The sequence below is a fragment of the Pelobates fuscus genome, chromosome 6 (genome assembly GCF_036172605.1).
Source record: "Pelobates fuscus isolate aPelFus1 chromosome 6, aPelFus1.pri, whole genome shotgun sequence".
NCBI lineage: Eukaryota > Metazoa > Chordata > Amphibia > Anura > Pelobatidae > Pelobates > Pelobates fuscus.
In genome coordinates, this window is record NC_086322.1 from 86,725,930 (window position 1) to 86,746,804 (window position 20,875).

The 20,875-nt window shown below is 39.1% G+C and overlaps 1 protein-coding gene across 1 annotated transcript in view; it reads left to right on the forward strand.

Annotated features, from left to right (window-relative positions):
• ATP10D (ATPase phospholipid transporting 10D (putative)) overlaps positions 1-20,875 on the forward strand; it is a 112,545-nt gene that overhangs the window by 67,250 nt on the left and 24,420 nt on the right. Inside the window, exons 6-15 of the mRNA XM_063457920.1 lie at positions 981-1,087; positions 2,616-2,747; positions 5,546-5,673; positions 6,401-6,653; positions 7,064-7,302; positions 7,530-7,712; positions 11,116-11,716; positions 12,780-12,883; positions 13,347-13,473; positions 14,273-14,457. Coding sequence (XP_063313990.1) covers positions 981-1,087; positions 2,616-2,747; positions 5,546-5,673; positions 6,401-6,653; positions 7,064-7,302; positions 7,530-7,712; positions 11,116-11,716; positions 12,780-12,883; positions 13,347-13,473; positions 14,273-14,457 — 2,059 coding nt within the window. The remainder of the gene's footprint in view (positions 1-980; positions 1,088-2,615; positions 2,748-5,545; positions 5,674-6,400; positions 6,654-7,063; positions 7,303-7,529; positions 7,713-11,115; positions 11,717-12,779; positions 12,884-13,346; positions 13,474-14,272; positions 14,458-20,875) is intronic.

Below are 20,875 nucleotides of genomic sequence, written 5' to 3' on the forward strand. Positions count from 1 at the left end.
GATGATCGTTTCAACCTTGTAAGGTATCATCAGTGAGATATAGCCAAAATCCCTCTTGGCACCATGAGCAAGGGGTCCACGTCTGGATGGCCTTAAACTTACGGAGAGAAAAATAAGTAGCAAGAGAAGTGAGAACGGACAACAGCTCAATAAGCTTGTCCTTCAGTGGGTCCCCGCTCAGATCTCAAGCTGCTACTTATTTTTTTCTCCTGTAGTGTTTTAGATTGCAGGGTTAAGAAGACAGGTACAGTAACACTTTTATGAGATGAAGTAGTCTGGTGCACTGGGTGCCTATAGTGTCCCATTTTAAATAATATTTTTGACCACTATAGGCACCCAGACCACTTCAGCTCAATGAAGTGGTCTGGGTGCCAGGTCCCCCTAGTTTTAACCCTGCAGCTGTAAACATTGCAGTTTCAGAGAAACACATTGAGGGTTAATCCAGCCTCTAGTGGCTGTCTCACTGACAGCCACTAGAGGCCGCTTCCGAAACCTCAATGCGAAAATCGCATTGAGGACACGCTGGACATCCATAGGAAAGCATTGAGTAACGCTTTCCTATGGGTTTGAATGCGCGTGCAGCTCCAAATACCTCTATAGTGCCAGGAAAACTAGTTTGTTTTCCTGGAAAAAAAAAATTCCCCTTGTTGTTTTTCCTCTAGTGAGTGATTCAGTTGTATTTGCTTTTTTTGAAGGTTTTTTTTCTGAGGTTTTAAAACTGCAAAGTTTCTGTATTTATGTTTATTTAATTTCTCATCTGTTTGCCTCATTTATTTCATGCTGATGGTGATAGTTTTACTTTATCTGAGTTCCTGTTTGTTTGACTACAGGATGAGGTAACTATAGCGTGGACAATACTGACTTTATTCTACAACTGCCTTTGTGCTTACAATTGCTATTTTGAATATCTTTTTTCCCTCGGGGGTTTGCAAGTGTAGTTTGCTAATCGCTTGCTGTCATAAATTTTTTTTCCCTTCAAGAGAGCATCCAAATAAAGATAAAATTGGCCTGAGTAAGGAGAATTTGCTGCTCAGAGGATGTGTAGTCCAGAATACAGAGACTGTAGTCGGCATTGTGGTTTATGCAGGTATATTTTTATAATGTTCTTCTATTTTCTATGTTTCTCTATTGCACTGTGTGTGCAAAAATCTATCTGTAAAATCATTCCACACTGAGACTTAAAAGGCCTAAAAAGCTTGCCAATTGTTGGGAAACCGTATGGGAAAATATACAAGGGTTAAAAATGAAAAGCTATGACATAATACAAAACCAATACAAAAAGTGGCCAAGGCTTAGTCAAACATACAATACTAATTGTAACTTACATTGAGGATAGACTAGCTGGAAATGTGTCAAAAGCAGCCCCTCAAACGTTTCTGCACTGGATGGGCTGCTATAATGGGCACCTGTCTTGCAAAAGGAACAGCATCTCCTTGATTTTGCCGATTCTTTAAATAATAGACTGACTTTTGCACTTGATAATCTACTTTTTTGCTTTTGCATATATATATATTTTTTTTTTAGGCACTTTAGAGTAGCCTCCTTATGGTAGCACCCATTTAATTACATTTTTATGACAGATATTCTCAGCACATTTTATCTTAGAAAAAATAAAAAAAATAAAATATGAATTGTAGAATGGTGGTCTTGTTGTGTCAATAGTCTCATATGCATCTTGGGGGACGATGACGACTCGGTATATGTAATTGCATATATGGTTGTATTATATCATGATAGTGACACACAAGTGAATAAAAAAAAAAAGACACCGTTTTGAGGTACAGTTACATCAGAAACCTTTTCATGACAAATCTGTGCAATTAAAGCAAACCGCCACACTTTGTCTACTTGAATTGGAACTCTTCTGAAAAACTCTTAATATCGTTTAACATAGTTTAATATATGACTCAACAAATTTGCTGTGGTCAAAGTAATTTAGTTAAATTGATAGTAATTTGTTTACTTGTTAAGGCATCCTCCTGTGTGATCTGCTATCATTTGGTCATTATTCTGAAGACAATAGTCTGCATGTCTAATTGTCAAATGTCAGAACATTGGCGGTAGACGGAGATGCACTCATTTAAAGAGGGACACAAAGCCGTGCTCATTTCTCTATTTCAAGTGATGTCATCCAGAGAGCCTGGAAAATGAAAATAAAACCATAAAGGAACTTTAAAAAGAAAAGCTTGACTTGGGACATGCATGACTTTGTTAAAAGCTTTAGCTTCAAATGAGGCAGTTGCCTTTGCAGACTTACAAAAGCAGGTAAATAGATTTTTTTTCATATTTACCTGCTTCTTTTTTCTTATGCTTTTAAGATCTCTTTACCTTGCAACATCCTAACAGGGGGAGATGAGAGGGAGTCTGATCAGTGTGAACAGACTCCGGTGTCAAGTTTCTCTCTCCTCCTGCTGCACAATGATGTACGGTTTTTGTCACTATTGGACCGGTAAAGAAAAAGAGAATTCGGGACACATCCTGAGCATTTCTCAGCTTTATTTTAAAATATCATTGTAGGATTTGGTCCTACTATGATAGTTCACTTAATAGTTAATAGTGATATGGTGCATTTGTGGTTCATTCATTATTCATAATTTGTTTTCTTGTTTTATTAGGTCATGAAACCAAGACCATGCTGAACAATACTGGACCTCGTTATAAGCGCAGCCAGTTGGAGAGGAAGCTTAATACTGACATACTGTGGTGTGTTCTTCTCCTAATATTGATGTGTTTAGTTGGAGCCTTTGGTAAGTGAAACATTCTGGTTTCAGCCCAAATAATGGTTTCACTTTTGCTAAACTTCTAAGTTCTAATGTGAGTACTATCCTCTGTTGCTGCGCAGCAGGGGTTCCGTGAAGCTGTACTTAAGCTGTAACTGTGCTACTGTTGGAGAATAACAACTAACAGCTTATAGGAACTTCTGCTGTGCATGAGTTTATAGGCCATGTTCAGAAGTACCATGACCGGTCTATGCAAGTAGCATGATTGGCTGAATCACTTCTTGGTTTGGCCAAAGCTTACTGCAGATGCTGTTGCCAAGTACCCATTAAATGTAGGGCATACTTTAAGAAAACAAGAAAAGCTTGTGTTTATAAATGTATTTCTTCTATAATGCTTTTTATACCGAGAGTCTTGTGCGTATTATCTGCTAGGCAGAAGTGGGGGATTACTTGGAATTCAGTATATTTACATAGTCGTACAAGATAAATAGAGTAATTTATGTTGTGAATGCTAGGTTACAAGCCTACAGGCAAATTGCATGCAAGTTGACCCATTATCATGGTGGCAACATTTGAAAGAGAGAATGAGGTTTGTAATAAAAAATTGCAGGGTAAAAAAGAATATTTGTGGAGAATTCTAAGATCCATTCTAAAGAAATGCTTAAGATCCACATGCTAAAAAAAATGCTTGACTAGTATGTAAAAACCTTTTTAGGCTAAAGTAATATACTCTTATTTGGTTTCCTGAAGGAGAGTGTTCATCTCACCCCAAAGCAGGGGCGGACTGACAGGTCGGGCAGATCGGTCATGGACCGAGGGCCCGAGGCAGTAAGGGGCCCGGCAGCACAGTCATGCTCTGGCTGAGGAGATCTCTGATCTCCACACATCTCCCCTTGCACCCACCTCAGCCCCCCTGTACTAACCACAGCTCCCCCTGTACTAACCACAGCTCCCCCTGCACCTGCCTCAGTTCCCCTGCACCTGCCTCAGTTCCTCCTTACACTCATCCCAGGATCTACCTATCCCTGTACCCACCTAATCCCCTATGCACCAACCACAGACCCTATGCCACCTCCACCTACCATAGCTCCTATGCCTTCCAGTACCACCACAGCCACTATGTCCCTCCCTGTGCCCACTACAGCCTCTATGTCCCATCCTGTGCTCACAACAGCCCCCACCTCAGCCCTGTCTGCAACCACCACAGCTTTTCCTGCACCCACCTCAGCCCCCCTGCACTCAGCCACCATTCCTCCCAACACTCACCCCAGGATCTACCTATCCATGTTTCCACCCAAGCCCCTATGCTCCCACCACATCCCTTATGCCACCTCCAACTACCATAGCCCCTATCCCTTTCAGTACCCACCACAGCCCCTATGTCCCCTCCTGCGCTCACCACAACATCTATGTCCCACCTCATACTCTGTCCAGCCCCACCCCCACTTCAGTCCCCGTGCCTCCTGGCGCCCACCTCAATCCCCACGCCTCACAGTGCCCACCACAGCCCCTGTGCCTCCCTGCACCTATTTCAGCATTTATCCCCCTACACACACACAACAGCCACTATCCAACTTATACACAGTAGAGCCTCTATTATCCAAACACGCACACACACTACAGTCCCAGTAACCACCAGATGCCTACTACAGATTCTATCCCACACACACTGCAACACAGCCAGCCCATTCTACTCACATAATGCACTGCAAATAGCCCCATTCACACACGCAAAACCCAACAAGGAGCCTCACTGTATAGACACACCACAAGCGGCAACCTCACACATACAAAATTACATGCAGCCTCCCTTCACATACACATCACAAACAGCATACCCACAATTGCAATACTGCACACAGCCTCCACACATACAACTTTTACAATCACTTATATAGCGACAACATATTCTGCAGCGCTGTACAATAGGTAAAACAAGAGCGAGGATTAATCTAACACAACACTTTGACATACAGGAACACAACATCACTAGCCACATCCCCACACACGCAACCCCACAAGTAGACTCCAGACACATGTGGCTAGTTGTAAGGTTGTACATGTGGGGGGTGCTGCTTGTGACGGCCTAAGCAAAATCAGTGGAAGTGTATGATTAAATTTGCTTTATTTTAATTGCTGGGGAGGCACGCCAGCAAGGGTTACTCCATCTAAAAACAGTGTTTATTAAAACACTGGTTTTGTTGGATTAACCCCTTAAAAGTAAATCTGGTCATTTTGGGGGGCACTCAGGGATGTGGGAGTCAGGGATGTGTGGCTCTCACACTTCCATTCTGTGTGCTTGGCAGCCTACACATAATATATGTGTAAAAGCAGCAGAAAGAAGGGGGAGAAGAATAGCAGGGGACCAGAAAAACTTGTACCAGGACCAGGAGGACGGGCCCTTGATCACCCACTGCCCGAGGGCCCTGTGAGGTGTCAGTCCGCCCCTGCCCCAAAGGACCGTTTTTGCTACAATATCGATCAGTTTAGTTGCAGCCTTTCGTAAGTGGCACATTTTTGTTTTAGCCCACGTTATGGTATCATATCAGTCTGCCTTAAAGGGTCTCTTAACCATACACAGATTGGCAAGTAATTTGGGTTTGTCATCCTACAGAGAAGAAATATAGTTTGAGATTCCATTTATAAATTGATCATATGAAAATAATCTGTGTGTGTGTGCACATGCAATTTAATACTATGTGCTTGTAAATAATTGTATTGACCCTTCAGCGTATGCACTACAAACCTTTTAATTGCATACTAAATTGTGTTTGTCAAATTGTGCCGTGATGTAAGAGAGTCTTTAATCTTTGTCTTAAATCAAGGTCATGGAATTTGGTTGACTGGATTTCAGGAATTTCCTGTATTCATATTACCAGAACCGGGTGGGCAGCATACCCCTCCAGCATTGGCCGGCTTCTATATGTTTTGGACTATGATAATCCTGTTACAGGTATCATTTAGAACTTGTTTAACATAGTTGTTGTTTTTTGGAAGAATGTTACTTTACCAATAAACTTTAATATAAGACTGGGCTGCCCACAAAGTAAATATCTCCCCAAATATTTTAGAACTACAGATTAATGATTCTTTGTCATTCTAAAGGCTGACAAGGTTCCATGGAAATTGTAGTTCTAGAACATCTGGGCTCTGCCTTTTGGCAGCCCTTATACGTATTGTACTTTACCACCTGTTGGACAGGTTTTGCATCTTAAGTGAGGATGCAATCTCAAGATGCAAGGTTGACTTGAAAAACTATTAAAATGTGTGCAGACAGTCCTCACTTACTGACCGGTTCCCGTTCTTACCACTCAGTCGTAAAACAAATTTGTCAGTAAGTGAGAATGCGCTAGAGAGCAGCTCTAGGTTCCGGGGAATCTCCCTGTACATAGATCAGCACACTAGTGCATGGAATCACACAAATATATGTTCAGGGAAAATTCTCCAAACCCAGATTAGCTCACTAATACAGAGTATCTCTGAAATCTATGTTCGGGGAAAAGTCCCCAAACATACACCAGCTCTCCAACGTGGGAATCGCTCGAATCCCCACACTATAGTGCTGGTTGTAAGTCCGAGCAGTCGTACATTTATTTACTTTTTAAAATGCATCTTTTCCCATGGATTGTCTTTATTCTAGCCAATTTAAGAATTACAATTCTCCTTTTTAATTTTCTCAGGTGCTGATTCCCATCTCCCTCTATGTGTCCATTGAGATAGTTAAATTGGGACAGATCTTCTTTATCCAGAATGACAAAGATTTCTACTGTGAGAAATCAGACTCTATGATAGAGTGCAGAGCTCTGAATATTGCTGAAGATCTTGGACAAGTGCAATACATTTTTTCGGACAAAACCGGAACTCTCACAGAAAATAAAATGGTTTTCCGCAGATGCAGCATTGCTGGGATGGAGTATTCCCATGAAGCTAATGGTGAGCATGTTAGTATTGTAGAAGAATTCATAGCAGAAGGTTTTCATATATACATTTTTAAACAATGTAAAGCTTTGCTCACTGTAAATAAATAAAACTAACTCTGAACTAGGAATGAAAGGAAGTGCCCTACACCTAAATTATTTAATCATTTGAGTTTGAAGTCTTTTTCATCCCTCCATTCTATTTATTTGGGGATTTTAATGTACTAGAAAAAATCAGTATGTATGTGTATATCTATAAACTAACCACATTTGACTGGAGGTGTACATTAGATGTAATGTTAGTGGTGTAATCTACTTATTTTTATTATATAAATTCCATGTGGCTGGATTTCAAGGATTCCATTACTATATCACAGGCACCATACAATCATAATTTTGAGAATATAACTTAATAATCCTTTTCAGCAAAGAGATTGAATTCTTATCAGGAATCGGATTTGCACAGCGAGGACCAATCTGATATTCAAAGTGTCCCGAGGGGTAATATTTACAGCCACAAAAGTCCCAGTCCGAAGGTGGTAAGGACAGCTCTTAGCAGCAAGTCATTGAGTAAGCTCTCTGCCAGCAGTTTAGAAGCAGGGACTGATGTTGATGGCACAAGCGTTTCTCCACACACTAGACATGTGGCTTTCAGCAGTCCCATGGTACGTACTGGTTTCACTTTTATTTATCTATATATTTATTATTTTTATATATTCATTTTTCCCACCCACCCCCCCTTTTCTCCTCTTTCTCTCCCTTTTCTCTGTCTCTCCCTCCCCCCCCCTTTTTTGCTTTTTACACCTTGTTTATAGTGCTTCTTTGACAAATTGAAATAAGTATAAATTGACACATACCCTAATGTATCCATTATGTTTTGGTCCTTTGTCAGGAGACTGATGTAAAACCAGACCCACGTCTCTTGAGGAAATTTAAGATCACACCCCACTGGTTGTATCGGTCTGATCAAGCTGACGAGGCAACCCAGGAGATGTCTTATATTGTTGACTTCTTTCTTGCGTTAGCAATCTGTAACACCGTAGTTGTTTCTTCACCTAACCAACCACGTCAGAAGGTACATTAAATATATTTAACATACACACACATTAAATGCATGTTTATCAATCAATCTTTTTTTCTTTAAAAACTATTGGATCTTCACTAAATACAGAAAGAGTCATAATTTCTGGATAATTGTGTAGCAATCGCGAAGGAACCATGCATCACCTGACCTATTGGGAAATTGAGAATATGTTTTGTGATGTGGATATTGTTGGCCTTTGTGCTTTTAATACGCTAGTTTTCCAAGATGCTTTTTTTTTTTTTTTTAAACTAAATTATTTGGTTTTCATTGGTATGCATTACAAAGAAAAGTAATTCAAAGGTTTGAAATTGTTACATATGAAAATTATGCAATAAAACAGTTTCACATTTGTAGTATATGAATTACATCGTAAGTACAGATAGACCATTAGCTTTTTTCTGTTTTCGTTACACCGTATTCTTTGGATGGTTGTGTATTTTATCTATATTTGTGATAGCATTTCCAGCGTCATTTGCAACAATAGATTTGACAACATCTTGGTGGATCCCTGGCATTGGGTGATTCGGTGTATTTGTGTCACGGTTTCTTGAGAGAAGTATCTAGTTCTCACGAGTATATGTGTTGTGGAGCGAAATGGTATCTGTCTCGATTTTCCATGTGAGCCGCTATGTGTGTGACCTGTATAAGTGTGCTACTGTTTCTACTCCGTCTACAGTGGAGTCTTGGGGTTTGCTACCTAGCTTAGTCTGCAGACCTATGAATGTCTGCCTCCGTCAGTTAGAATTTGGTCCACGGTCCCCATCTTTGTGTGCATTTAGTGTAGTTTTTAGCGATGGTGTATGTGATTTCTTCCATTTGTCTCACCCACTCTACCCTTTGAACCGATTCCCTTACTGTGGGTGGTTGTCTGTTTCCAGTGTAGCGGAATGAGTTGGTTTGCTGCTCTAAGTAGTTGGGTGGTTAAGGGTGTATTCTGTCGTTGTCGGGGTGGTGGCAGAAGGAATAACAGGTATTCCGGTGAGATTGGGATTTCCACTCCTGTGATCAATTGTGTTAGTGTGTGTATGCGTCTCCAGTAATTTTTTATCTTTGGACACTGCCACAAAATATGTGGCGGGTGGGCTTCCGGTTGTTTGAATCTCCAACATTCGTCTCTAGCCCCGTATGTTTGACCGTGCTCTGAGAGTAGCTGCGATCGTCGGGTGATGTTTGTGTTGTCTCAGCGACCTGTGGGCTCTGTCCAGAATGATAAGGTTGTCAGTCTCTGTCCCCAGGATAAGATTAAATAGCACAGTGAGGGTTGCCACTATATCTTCCCCTTGGGATTCCGGTAGGCCCTGCACCCTTAAATTATTTCTTCGATGTTGGATGTTCACCGTATATTGGGTGTGGGTATCTATTGTGGAGGAAAGGTGTAGGATTTGGGTCTGGAAAACATCCCTCTCTTCTTCTAAGTCAGTAACTTTGTGACTTACTTGTTGTATTTCGGAGCCCATTGCCTCCAGTTTTGATTGAAAAGGTGGCTTCCAGCTTTCCCAGCATATTGGCCAGATCCGCTTTTGACTGCAGGTTTTTGAGTAGTTCCCTTATATCAAAGTCCTGAGATATCTCCTGGGAATTGTATGAACCCTCGGATGGTACAGGGCTGGGCGGCATAGAGTTAGAATGATGTTCTGTCTGCGCCATTTTAGTTCCTGTGGCCTCCACCTCACGGTCTGTTGTTTCTCTAAAGTATCGTGTCAGAGAGCTCGATTTTGTCAATGGTGTTTTCCCTGAAGCATTGTGAGAGTAATTCTGTCTTTTGGGGTTCCCCATAGTTGATGTAAGTCTCCGATCAGCGTGGATTGTCGAACGAGCTATGAGGAGCTGAACTAGTGCACGTCCATTCAGCTCCGCGATCAGGCCACGCCCCAGGAGGCTTTTTTTTTTTTTTAATATAATCTGAGACTGACTGATCATATAAACCCCCACCCAAAAAAATAAAACCTGCATGTCAATAGTTTTCTGTGTTTCTTTGGGTTTATATGAATTCTTGGTTTGCAACAGCTGCAGATCTAGTATCTGCAACAACTGCAAGCCTTCCCTTTCTGACCATATACAGTGTCTTCATTGAGACCAACTGTGTGTATGGCTATCCAATCAGACTTCTCAATGAGCTGTCTTACTGGTTGTTGTAAAGTCTTTGCAAGACATGTGCTCTGGGCAATTGTCTGGCTTTTTAGTTTAGCTCCACAAAACTAAATTACCAGGAAGTAACAGGACTGGCCGGCTTCACTTATAAAAGTGCCAATTTCTAATGAAATCTGAACTTTTAGAAAATGAAAACAAAACACAAATCAAGCACTTCAGCAAGATTTCCTCAGCAGCTTTCTTTTATATAGGGTACCAAATTAGAGTGAAGAAGAAGAAATCCGTGCCAGTCATATTTTTTTAAAATTTTATTTATTTTGTTCTTGTTTGTTTGAACTTTACTTCCTCTACAGTCCTAATTTCATTTTTTTTTTTTTTTTTAAGTAAGGCTTCAATCACGGGTTCAGAAAGACAAACCTGTATTCCTGACCCTATAGTGTTAAAACCACCACCTCCCAGACCCTTCCCTCCCTCTGCTGGAACAAAGTGCCAGCGGGCCGCTGAGGGAGAGACAGCAAGGCTGGCTCTGCTTGGGCTAGCAGGGGAGCTGAAAGGATCTTCCCTGCCGGCCTTGGTCCACGGCCATCGAGGCCCACCGGGCGTTTTCTTCAGAACCCACCACCGCCCACTAGTGGACTAGTTGACTACCCCTGATCTTTACAGCTTCATTAAGCTAAACTTAAGCTAAAACTGCTTCATTAAGCTAAACTTGTTTTGATGCGTATAGTGTCCATCTAAGGATGGGCAGAAAAGAAGGGTAATATCAAACATTCTGTGTAAAGCTGAAGCAAATAAAAAAGCATTTCTCTCTCAGATGTCATGAACAGAAAGAGATATGGGAGCAAGTAAAGGAAAACAGTTTTTTTAAAAACTTTTTTTGTCTTGATTAAAGGCATACCGTGAAGAAAAACTCTAAACACATAACACACTTCAGCTTGATGAAGGGATGTGCCTGAGTAATGCTCCTAACTTTAGATGTCTGTGATATGAAAGATGCATGCACGTGTCGCTATTCCACGAGGCTTCTAACGTTTGGGGGGGTGGGTTGTGGGGGAGGGTGTGTTTTCCCTTTTTTTTTTCTTTCTTTTTTTTCAATGCAGTGTTCCTAATTGTTGGCAAAACTTGGTAAGCGTGTTATTGATAGAGGATGCAGAGTGTGACAGAATTAATTCTAAAAGATCACAGTCACTGTAAATATTTTAAATTGTAAAGCAGATTTCATTTGTACAGTGATTTTTAACACACCTGATTTTAAATGCCTTGCTCTTGTATCTAATAAGGGTTAAATCTTTTGTTTTAATAGATGAGAATACCATCTATTGCAAAAACACCTTTAAAGTCTTTAGAAGAGATCAAGCAGATGTTCCAGAGGTTCAGTGTTCGGAGACTGAGTTCATCGTCCCTTTCAAGTACAAGAGAGTCTCCTTCTGAAAATTCCAATTATTTCATGAGCAAACTGCCCTTCTTCAGCAGGTTGAAGCTGGCTTTACCTACAACTGAAGGAATGGACCAAACTGTAAATGAATTTCGGGCCGCAGGTACTTTAGACTTAATAAATGAATTGGAGCCTGATTCTCTGGAGAAATCGGACCATTTAAGCGCCTGCGAAGCTCTTGATAAATCTGCTCCCAGTGAGCTGTGCTACGAGGCAGAGTCTCCAGATGAAGCAGCCCTGGTTTACGCTGCTAGAGCTTACAGATGCACTCTGCAGTCACGAACACCTGAACTGGTCACTGTGGAGGTCGGCGTCCTGGGGTCCTTAACATTTCAACTTTTGCATGTATTACCTTTTGACTCTGTGAGGAAAAGGATGTCCGTAATAGTACGCCACCCCATTTCCAATAAGGTGGTGGTCTACACAAAAGGAGCTGATTCTGTCATAATGGAACTTTTGTCTTCTGAAGGTATGCTTGCCATTTTGAACTCATTTAAATTTATTGATGATGTATCAGGAAATATACGCTGTATGGAATGCAGGACCAAATAAATCGTCCATTTAGCTTAGAGTTCTATGTATGTGTTTTGTTTCTATATGTGGTCAGGTTTATGTTACACTTTGTATTCTAGTTTGCTGTATTTTTGGTTAGAACACTCTGCATTGAAAAAAGAGGTTGGGAAGCACTCTAAACATGCCACATACCCATCTTTGTTCTATATGTGTACTTGTAATCAAGCACCCTTTAAAGATTGCTTAGTTTAAATGCCCCTTACAAAAAAAAAAAATTTAGTAGATATATCTTCAATGAAAACACTATGCATTTTGTTGTCATAATGTGTATATCTAAAAACAGCTTGAAAACAAGTGCAGATCTCTTGCCTACAGCCTGTGCAGGCCATCCCCTTCTAACCCCACCCAGAATTCTGTGGCTGTCCAATCACAGACTTCCCGATGCTGCTCCATTAGAAGTCTTTGTAATGCAGGTACTCTGAGCAATTGCCTGCCTTTTGAGTTTAGCTCAACTAAGCTAAACAAACCACAACGTAATAGGACGGGGTTTGTGATTGACAGCTGGGGATGTAACAAGGTTAATTGCTAAAAGTGCCAATTTCTATTGAAATAAAGAGGGCACACTCTTCACACCTAAAGCACTTCATCAAGCTAAAGTGATTTTGTGGTCTGAAGCGTGCCTTTAATTGTATTGGGGGGGGGGGGGGGGGGGTACCATGGAGCAAGGCTCAACATTTTCACTTGCCACTGGCAAGTAGACATTCATTCACCCATGGCCAGTGTGGTTTGCAGTAGTGAGTTACTTTTAAGATCTGTCTAGTAGAGTAAGACTTGAAATTTCAAGTCCTGTCATCGAGAGTTACCTCTTCAAAAGGTGGTGATTGACTTCTCCCAACTATACTTATAGTAATCAATGATTTGTTAATTTTATGACTTCTTAACATGTCTTTTATTTTTGCCCATTAATTGCTGTACTAATAAAGTTAACTTAATGCCTGTTGCTGTAATTGCAATTTTAGACAAAAAAACAGAAGTGCTGGAGGAAAATATCCAAAAACTTACTCAGAAGCATTTAGATCAATATGCCAAGTGTGGGCTTCGCACACTGTGTATTGCTAAGAAGGTAAGAGAGTGTATACTTTATGGGGACGTTGTCTGCATTTATTGTTTTTGTTTTCTCAGATCTGTGGTGGTATCAAGTATTTGAGCATTTTCTAGTCTGGTTATCGTCAAATCTTACCTGTGCCAAAGGATGCAATAAATTAAATTATTGCTGTATAAATGACTGATGGGACTAATCCTAATGTTTCCTTATCAAAAGCTATTCTAATCTAAATTAACTTAATTTACATCCACTTCTTTATAGTCTGTGCATTCCCTGTGTGGGTTACATGAGCCTATTTAGTTTAATCGTTTTTTTGTTATTGTTTTTAGTGACCCTTGTAGTTATGGGCGCACATCACTGCTTTATTTAACAAAATTGTTCATGAATCATGAACCAAGACTGCTTTTAACAACTGCTACAAAGGCATGTAGTATCTGTCATAGGTGACTATCTTGTTTGTCTGTTTATCCTCTGCCTGCAGGTAATGACTGATTCTGAATATGCTGAGTGGTTACATTCACACTTCTTAGCAGAGACAAGTATTGATAACAGAGAAGAGCTGCTGTATGAGTCTGCTACAAGAATGGAAACAAAACTTACTCTGCTTGGTAACTATTCCATTGAGCATTGGATGAGCTCTATTAATGGGAACAAAGTGATATACACATTAAAGCCCTTAGTTGCAGACTATTTTACCTCTGCACAGGCGGACATTCTGTGGCAGATCCTGACCAGTTTTTTCTCTACTTTTGTCTTTTCATTTATTTACACAAAGTACAAGCACATACAAATAAACGCGGAAGAAAACCACATACATCAATAAACAAAGTCCTAAACACATTTTTAAATTCGGTGCATTGTCAGAAGAGAAAGGGAGGAAAGGATATTCAGAGGGGGAGAAATAATAGAGGGGAAGGAAAAAAAAGGGGGAATAAGAAAAGATGAGAATAAACAAGAAAAAATATTTTGCAAGATGTTCAAATCAGAATAATATATTAACACACATGGTGACCGTATTTGCACAAGGAATCGCAGATTTTTGTTGTTGTTGAAAATTTGGGTAAGTTTAGTGAGCAGTGTTATAGAGCTTGTTATTGTCAAATTAAAAATGACCAAAAAATGGAGTCCCATATCCAACAGGAGGCGAGAGTTTCCAACAAGCTTCTAAAAGTTAATTGCAGTCATGAGTATAGTTGACTATACTATGTGCACTTCTTTGTGATTTCCAATGACCGGTTCATTGGCTGCAACATGTCCCACAAGCCCATTCCCTATGCAATCCCCTACTATAATGCTGCAATGCTTGGTAGATGCACAGCAAGCACCTCATTACATGACATTTTTAAAACACAAGCTGATTGTTTTTTTTAAATATTATTTTCATGAATTTATGGTTATAATTTCTAGGTGCTACTGGAATAGAAGATCGTCTACAGGAAGGTGTTCCCAACACTATAGAGTCATTACGAAAAGCTGGAATCAAAATCTGGATGCTCACAGGAGATAAACAAGAGACTGCTATTAACATAGGTTATGCCTGCAAATTGCTTGAACACAGTGATCAGTTGTTTACCTTAAACATCGATAGCAAAGTGAGTATCTTACTGACATTTCTAGCTGTTGATGGTTATTGCACACTCTTTGCATCAAACATTATTCCAAACCCCTAAACACCGCCCTGTCATAACGTGAAAGCATATTTATATTTCCAAAATGCATTGTATACATTATTTTTTTTTCCCTTCATATAGTGATAACATATTTAACAGCCCTATGCAAAAGATGCGTAGAAGTAATTAGAACAAAGTTTGACATGTTTTTTACATGGTTCTAACATTAGTCAGTCTGTAGCAGTGAAAATTCACCCAAACACAAAATCACAGATTTCTTGACATGGGCAGTGCTTCACAGGGCCGGACTAGGAATGCAAAGAAGCCCTGGAAAAAAAATGTATGCCAGCCCTATAAGTCATTGTGCCACATTAGTGTGTGTGTGTGTATGTATGTATGGAGGAAGACTCGAATGGGTCGAAACGTTGGTCATTTAACTGTATACCTTTTGATGGATTAAATACGTTTTCATTACTTGAAAGACCGGAGAGTGCATGATTTCTCTACACATAAAATATATATAATATAATGTACCGTATATGTATATAGTTGTGTGTATACACACACACAACACAAACTACTGTGGCACAATGACTTTCTAGTACTGGCATACAGATTTCATAAAAAAAAAAAAAAATATATATATATATATATATATATATATATATATGTATGTATATAATTTAGGTTTATGAATTAGAAATACTCAATCTGTGGTAGAAAAACATAGCCGTATTGTAAATGTTATAAATTTGATATTTGGCACTATCACTAAAAGATATATATATATATATATATATATATATATATATATATATAATTAAAAAAAGGAACATACCAATAATAAATATATATTTATATATATATATATATATATATATATATATATATATTACATACACACACACACACACAGTGAAAATACCAGCACTCAAGGTTTTCCAGAAGATAACTTCTCCATTTATTGTGGAAGAAAAATTCCACGTTTCAGCTCCACTGGGGAGCTTTCATCAGGACACTTTTTTTGTATTTTTTTAAATATATATATATATATATATATATATATATATATATATATATATATATATATATATATTGGTATGTTCCTTTTTTTAATTATAAATATTAGTCCTTTCAGGGTAAAAAATTTAATTATACAGTAAGCATTCTCACATGCAGGCACAGGCAATCTCTTACTGACACAAGCACACATGTTCGCAGGCTCACAGACAGGTAATCTCAGTGACACACACAAGATCATTGACAAACATAGGCAAACTTACAGGTACACACAAATGTAGTACAGACAAACTCTAACACACACAAGCTTACTACAGACAAACTCACTGGTATACACAAAGATACTCACTGACACGCATACATGCTCACTGCAGACACGCTCACAGACACGCATACATGCTCATTGCAGACACGCTCACTGACATGCATACATGCTCACAACAGCAGTCGCGCACACGCGATCACTCTCACTCACTAGCTGTAGTATATTTGAAGCCTACCTGGCATTGCAGGCTGTTGCTGTGGAAGCCCTGGGAGGTGAGAACTTATTTCCTGCCCTGAAGTCAGCTGCTTGAGATTGGGGGCGGAGCTTGGGTGCCAGAAAGCTCACTCCCGGTTGCCGCATCCTCAATGCGCTTGCACCGGCCCCAAGCCCCTCCCTCCATAATTAGGTATTCAGGCTTTCTCCCCAGCCCTAAGTGCTGCCGCCCACCAGGAAATTTCCCGGTATCCGGGTGGGCCAGTACGGCCCTGGTGCCTCAATGTAAAGTTAAACGCTTGCTTGCTCCATGACCACTTCTAAAAGCAATAGTGATCATTGAGGTTGGAGCAACCCTTTGAATTCCTCTGTAGATAATTCATATCTGGTCTAGGCACCATAGCCACTACATGCTTTGCTAATGGTAAAATTCTTGGTCCAACCTTAGTCAAGCAGTTTGACCAAAAGTACTTGCAGTCTAGCCCCTTGATCCTAATGTTCCATTGCTTGTTGACTGAGCACATCAGATGAATCACATCTGGATAAAATTTCATATTTCTAATGAAAAGTGGAACTTCCACTTTAGTCATGTCAAGTGGGTGCCTCTGGACCCCCTGCATCTCGTCAAACCACTCAAAAACTGTGTAATAATGCTCTAGGGGTGGCTCCTGCAGCCTGATGTCCATATAACCTTACATTGGTGTGTCTTATGATATCTAGACTAAGCTTTTTATGACTGGATTATATTATCTAGTTCCCTGCAAACAATGTCATGTAACCTTTAGTGTCACCCCTCATTATCCAGTACATGACCCTTGCACATCTTACAAGTTTTTCCTGTTAAAATAACTTTTAACAGATTCTGACTTTAAACAAACATTAACTTCCATGTAACAAGAATCTGGCGTTATGACGTGCAGACGTGCTGAGGCGTGCTGACGCGCTGACGGCGTGATGACGGAAGAGGAGGGGCGGCCCGCCATGTAATGGTGCGCCCGGCGGGAGTCGACCTCGAGAAGAACCAGGTCTCTTTTTCTCCCATAACGTATGCCATCAACTGAAAGGGCTCATTTAGAACTGCAGAAAATTTGGTAATATATCGGAGGCAGTTCGACCGCTCGTAGCCTTCAATCGGCAGAGGGACAGCCAGCTTTTTAACCATGCTGGATTCCAGGACTTCCGTGTCCCAGCTCTTAATGATCAGCCACGCTGAAAATTGATACGGGGCAGCCGGATCTTCAGCGACGCTTTACTGTGGTAATATATACCAGCCGCCGAGCTGTCTCAATCTGCTGTTTCAATTTAATTTAATCTGTAGCCGCAGAAATACAAATCAGCCGCTGAGCTGCTATAATATGAGGCTGCAGTTTATTCTACTTTTGAGTGGTACCTGCTGACATAAAATACTGATATACAACGCTGCAGTTGTAATAATTGGAGGGAAAGGGCAAGGAGAAAAAGAAAGGAACTTTTTTTTTGGTTTTTCCTTTTGTGAATTAATATTCATTTATCAGATATTTAGTCCGGTTACTTATCCCACCTGGGGGATATATTTTGTAAAGTCAGCTTATATACTTTTTTATTAAAGCCAGCCTTTCTATTACTGGTGGGACCGTAATTTAGGTAATTCCATACTATGGCCGCTAAAAAGGCACAAGACTCAAAACCCTCTATGAGGAAAGAGAAAAAAGATACATCCCAGGACAAATCTCTGTCAACATATTTCTCGCCTCAACATAAAAGTCTTAAACAGAAGATGAATGATACTGATGCCAGCTTGGAAATCCTTGATTTAGAGCCCAATAAGGAGCCTTTAACAATTACTTTCCTATGCTCTACCCTAAAGGACAATCTGCAACAGATAAAAATGGAACTCGCCGCAACTGCCGCAGAAATAAAATCAGAAATAAAACAAGAAATAAATGTACTAGCGACAAAAATAGATAAATTTGAAGATCAAATTAAAGATTTGGAATTCACTGTAACAAATTTAGCAGAAGAATGCCAAAAGGCGCACCATAAGATCGCAGATCTGGAACTTAAAATGAATGATCTTGAAGACCGCTCCAGACGTAAAAACTTGCGCTTTAGGAATATCGCAGAAAAGGGAAGAACGGAAGACTTAAGACAAACCTTGATGGAATATTTTTCAGCTCTGGGTGTGGAGTACAACTCACACAATCACTATATAGAAAGGTGCCATCGATTATTTAAACCTCAATCCATTCAGAACGAGGCTCCGCGAGACATCATTGTACGCTTTATTACTTATGATTTCAAAGAAAAAATTTGGAAAGCTGCAAGAGAGAATCAGTTAACCTCGGGGTGTTTCCAAAATGTAAAAGTGTTTCAGGACCTATCGTTTGATACGAGAACAAAAAGGAAATTGTTTAGCGTCGCTACTCAAATTCTCAGACGACATGAAATAAAATACAGGTGGCTCTATCCTCTTAAAATAAGTCTGTCATACGAAGGGAAAAGAGAGCTATTTGAGTCCAATACCAAATTAATAGACTGGCTGAAAAGGAACAATTTGACTTTGTAAATAGATGATCTAAGGGCTAAGGTTGGGGTTGGTAACCGGAATATATATGCATTTTTTTTTTTTTTTTTTTTGTCTTCTCTCACGCTGCCCTTCGGGCAACGTGAATTGTCAAGGGCTTATGGGTGCAATGATAGTTAAGAATTATCAATAACCTCCCCCCTCAGGGTTAATGGGTAGAAAAAGAAAGGAAAGAAAAGGGAGAATTGGAAGGAAAAAAGGAAAAGAAATTTTTAGTTTACATTTCCCCCCTAGAAGAGCCTAATGAAATGGTCACTGAGGATAACAAGCCTTATTATAGGTTTTGAATACTGAGGGATCTATTGATAATTTGGTAAATTCACGTGTGTTAGTAAATGGTTGGTGCATCACAGTTGAATTTAATTTAAAAAGACACTACTTTAAAGGAATGTCTGACTTTTAAGACAGGAGCAAGGTTAAAAGGTAAAAAGAAAATGGAAATAGTAAAGGTGCACAAACAAAATATAAAAGACAGGGTGGAGGAATGAGATATTGAAGAAAGAAGGGGGAAGGTAATTGTAAATTAGGTGTATAAAAGGCCAAATTAATATTAAGATGGCTCTTTTTTTTTTTTTTTTTTTTTTTCTCTACAACAGTTACGTGTGTAATGTCACAATTATATAAGTAGTTACTTATTATGTAGTTAATACTACTGCAGAAGGATTCCCACGGGTATATTCGGTTTCACAGGGATAAAAGGACACAATACAATATAATAGAGGGACACATTGATAAAACGACATAACACAATATAGTATAGCGATATACTTTTTATGAAATAGGATATGTGTGAATATCTTCACGAGGTTAATAAACATTTTTGGCTAATCACGAATAGTATATACGCTATATAATAGCCCCAATAGTAGAATAATAGCTTTAACAATAGAATAATTTAAGAAACTGGTCACGATGTAGATTTCGGGGACACACAATGTACAAATTATGATATAAGCTTTGTTTGACAAGTGTGTTTTTTTTTTTTTTTTTTTTTTTTTTTTTTTTTTTTTTTTTCTCCTCATCTGTATATTACTTATAGTTGACTTTGTTAGGACAGCTCTCTGGGCCCAGTGGCCGGCTTGCTCCTCTTGGTGTAGTGATACTACACTGTTTCCGTTGATCTCTATCACTATCAGAGATCTACGGTTAATTCTTTTTTTTTCTTTCCTTTTTTCTTTTTTTCCTCGTTTTCTCTAGCCATTGGCTGGATGAAGATGATGGATCTGTTCCGATCCAATTTTAACTTGTTCGTGTTTGATGTAGTCTGGTGCTTTGTCGTGTTGTTTTTTTTTTTTTATGTGTCTGTTTTTTCCTTTTATAGAGCATATGAATTTTTTGTTAAATCCAGGACAACAAAAGACAGTAAAATTCCTGTATATGGATACTGGGGGTTTAAATATAAGTATATTCGAATATCTTATTGACAAACAGAAATGTTAAAATTTCTATCGTTAAATGTCCAAGGTTTAAATACCAATAAAAAAAGGAGCAGATTATATGATACTCTTGGGGAACATAACATCCAAGTGGCATTCCTACAGGAAACACATTGGTTGCAGGGTCTTAAGCAAAGATGGGGTGGAGACAAATTTAATAATATAGTTCATGCTTCCTTAAGAGACAAGAAAAAAAGAGGAGTTGCAGTTGTTTTCAACAGTAATATAGATTTGCAAATTGAATATATCGAATTGGACCCAGATGCTAGATATATAATTATCATTTGTGTAATGGATAAATTGCCCTATACTTTAGTAAATGTTTATCTACCGAATGTTGACCCTATGACAAAGTTTCTATCTATAATGGATAGAGTTGATAAAGTATCTAAGGGATATCTAATTATAGCTGGCGATTTTAATTGTGTGGCGAACCCTAAAATGGATAAGACATATACCCCGACTACTTCAATTGATAAAAGAATGGTCAAACAGTCTAAAAAATTTAATAATATCTGTAAACAATATAATTTACATGATATTTGGAGACTATTACATCCACTGGAAAAAGACTACTCCCACCAATCGTGTGCGCATGGTTCATACTCACGTATTGATCTATGTTTATTAGATGCAAATTCGATACCCCTATGTAATTCAATCGAAATTAAAGAGAGTCTATGGTCTGATCATAGTCTCATTCTAATAGATTTTGGCAAGAGATCTTCTAGGGTGCGTACTACTTGGAGACTGAATGATGCTCTTATCAATGACACGAAAAATAAGGAAGAATTAATCCAATTATTAAAATTCTTTTGGTTAGAAAATAGCTCCTCTGATACATCGCCGGCAAATAACTGGTGTACACACAAATCAGTTATGCGAGGCTATCTAATTAAATTA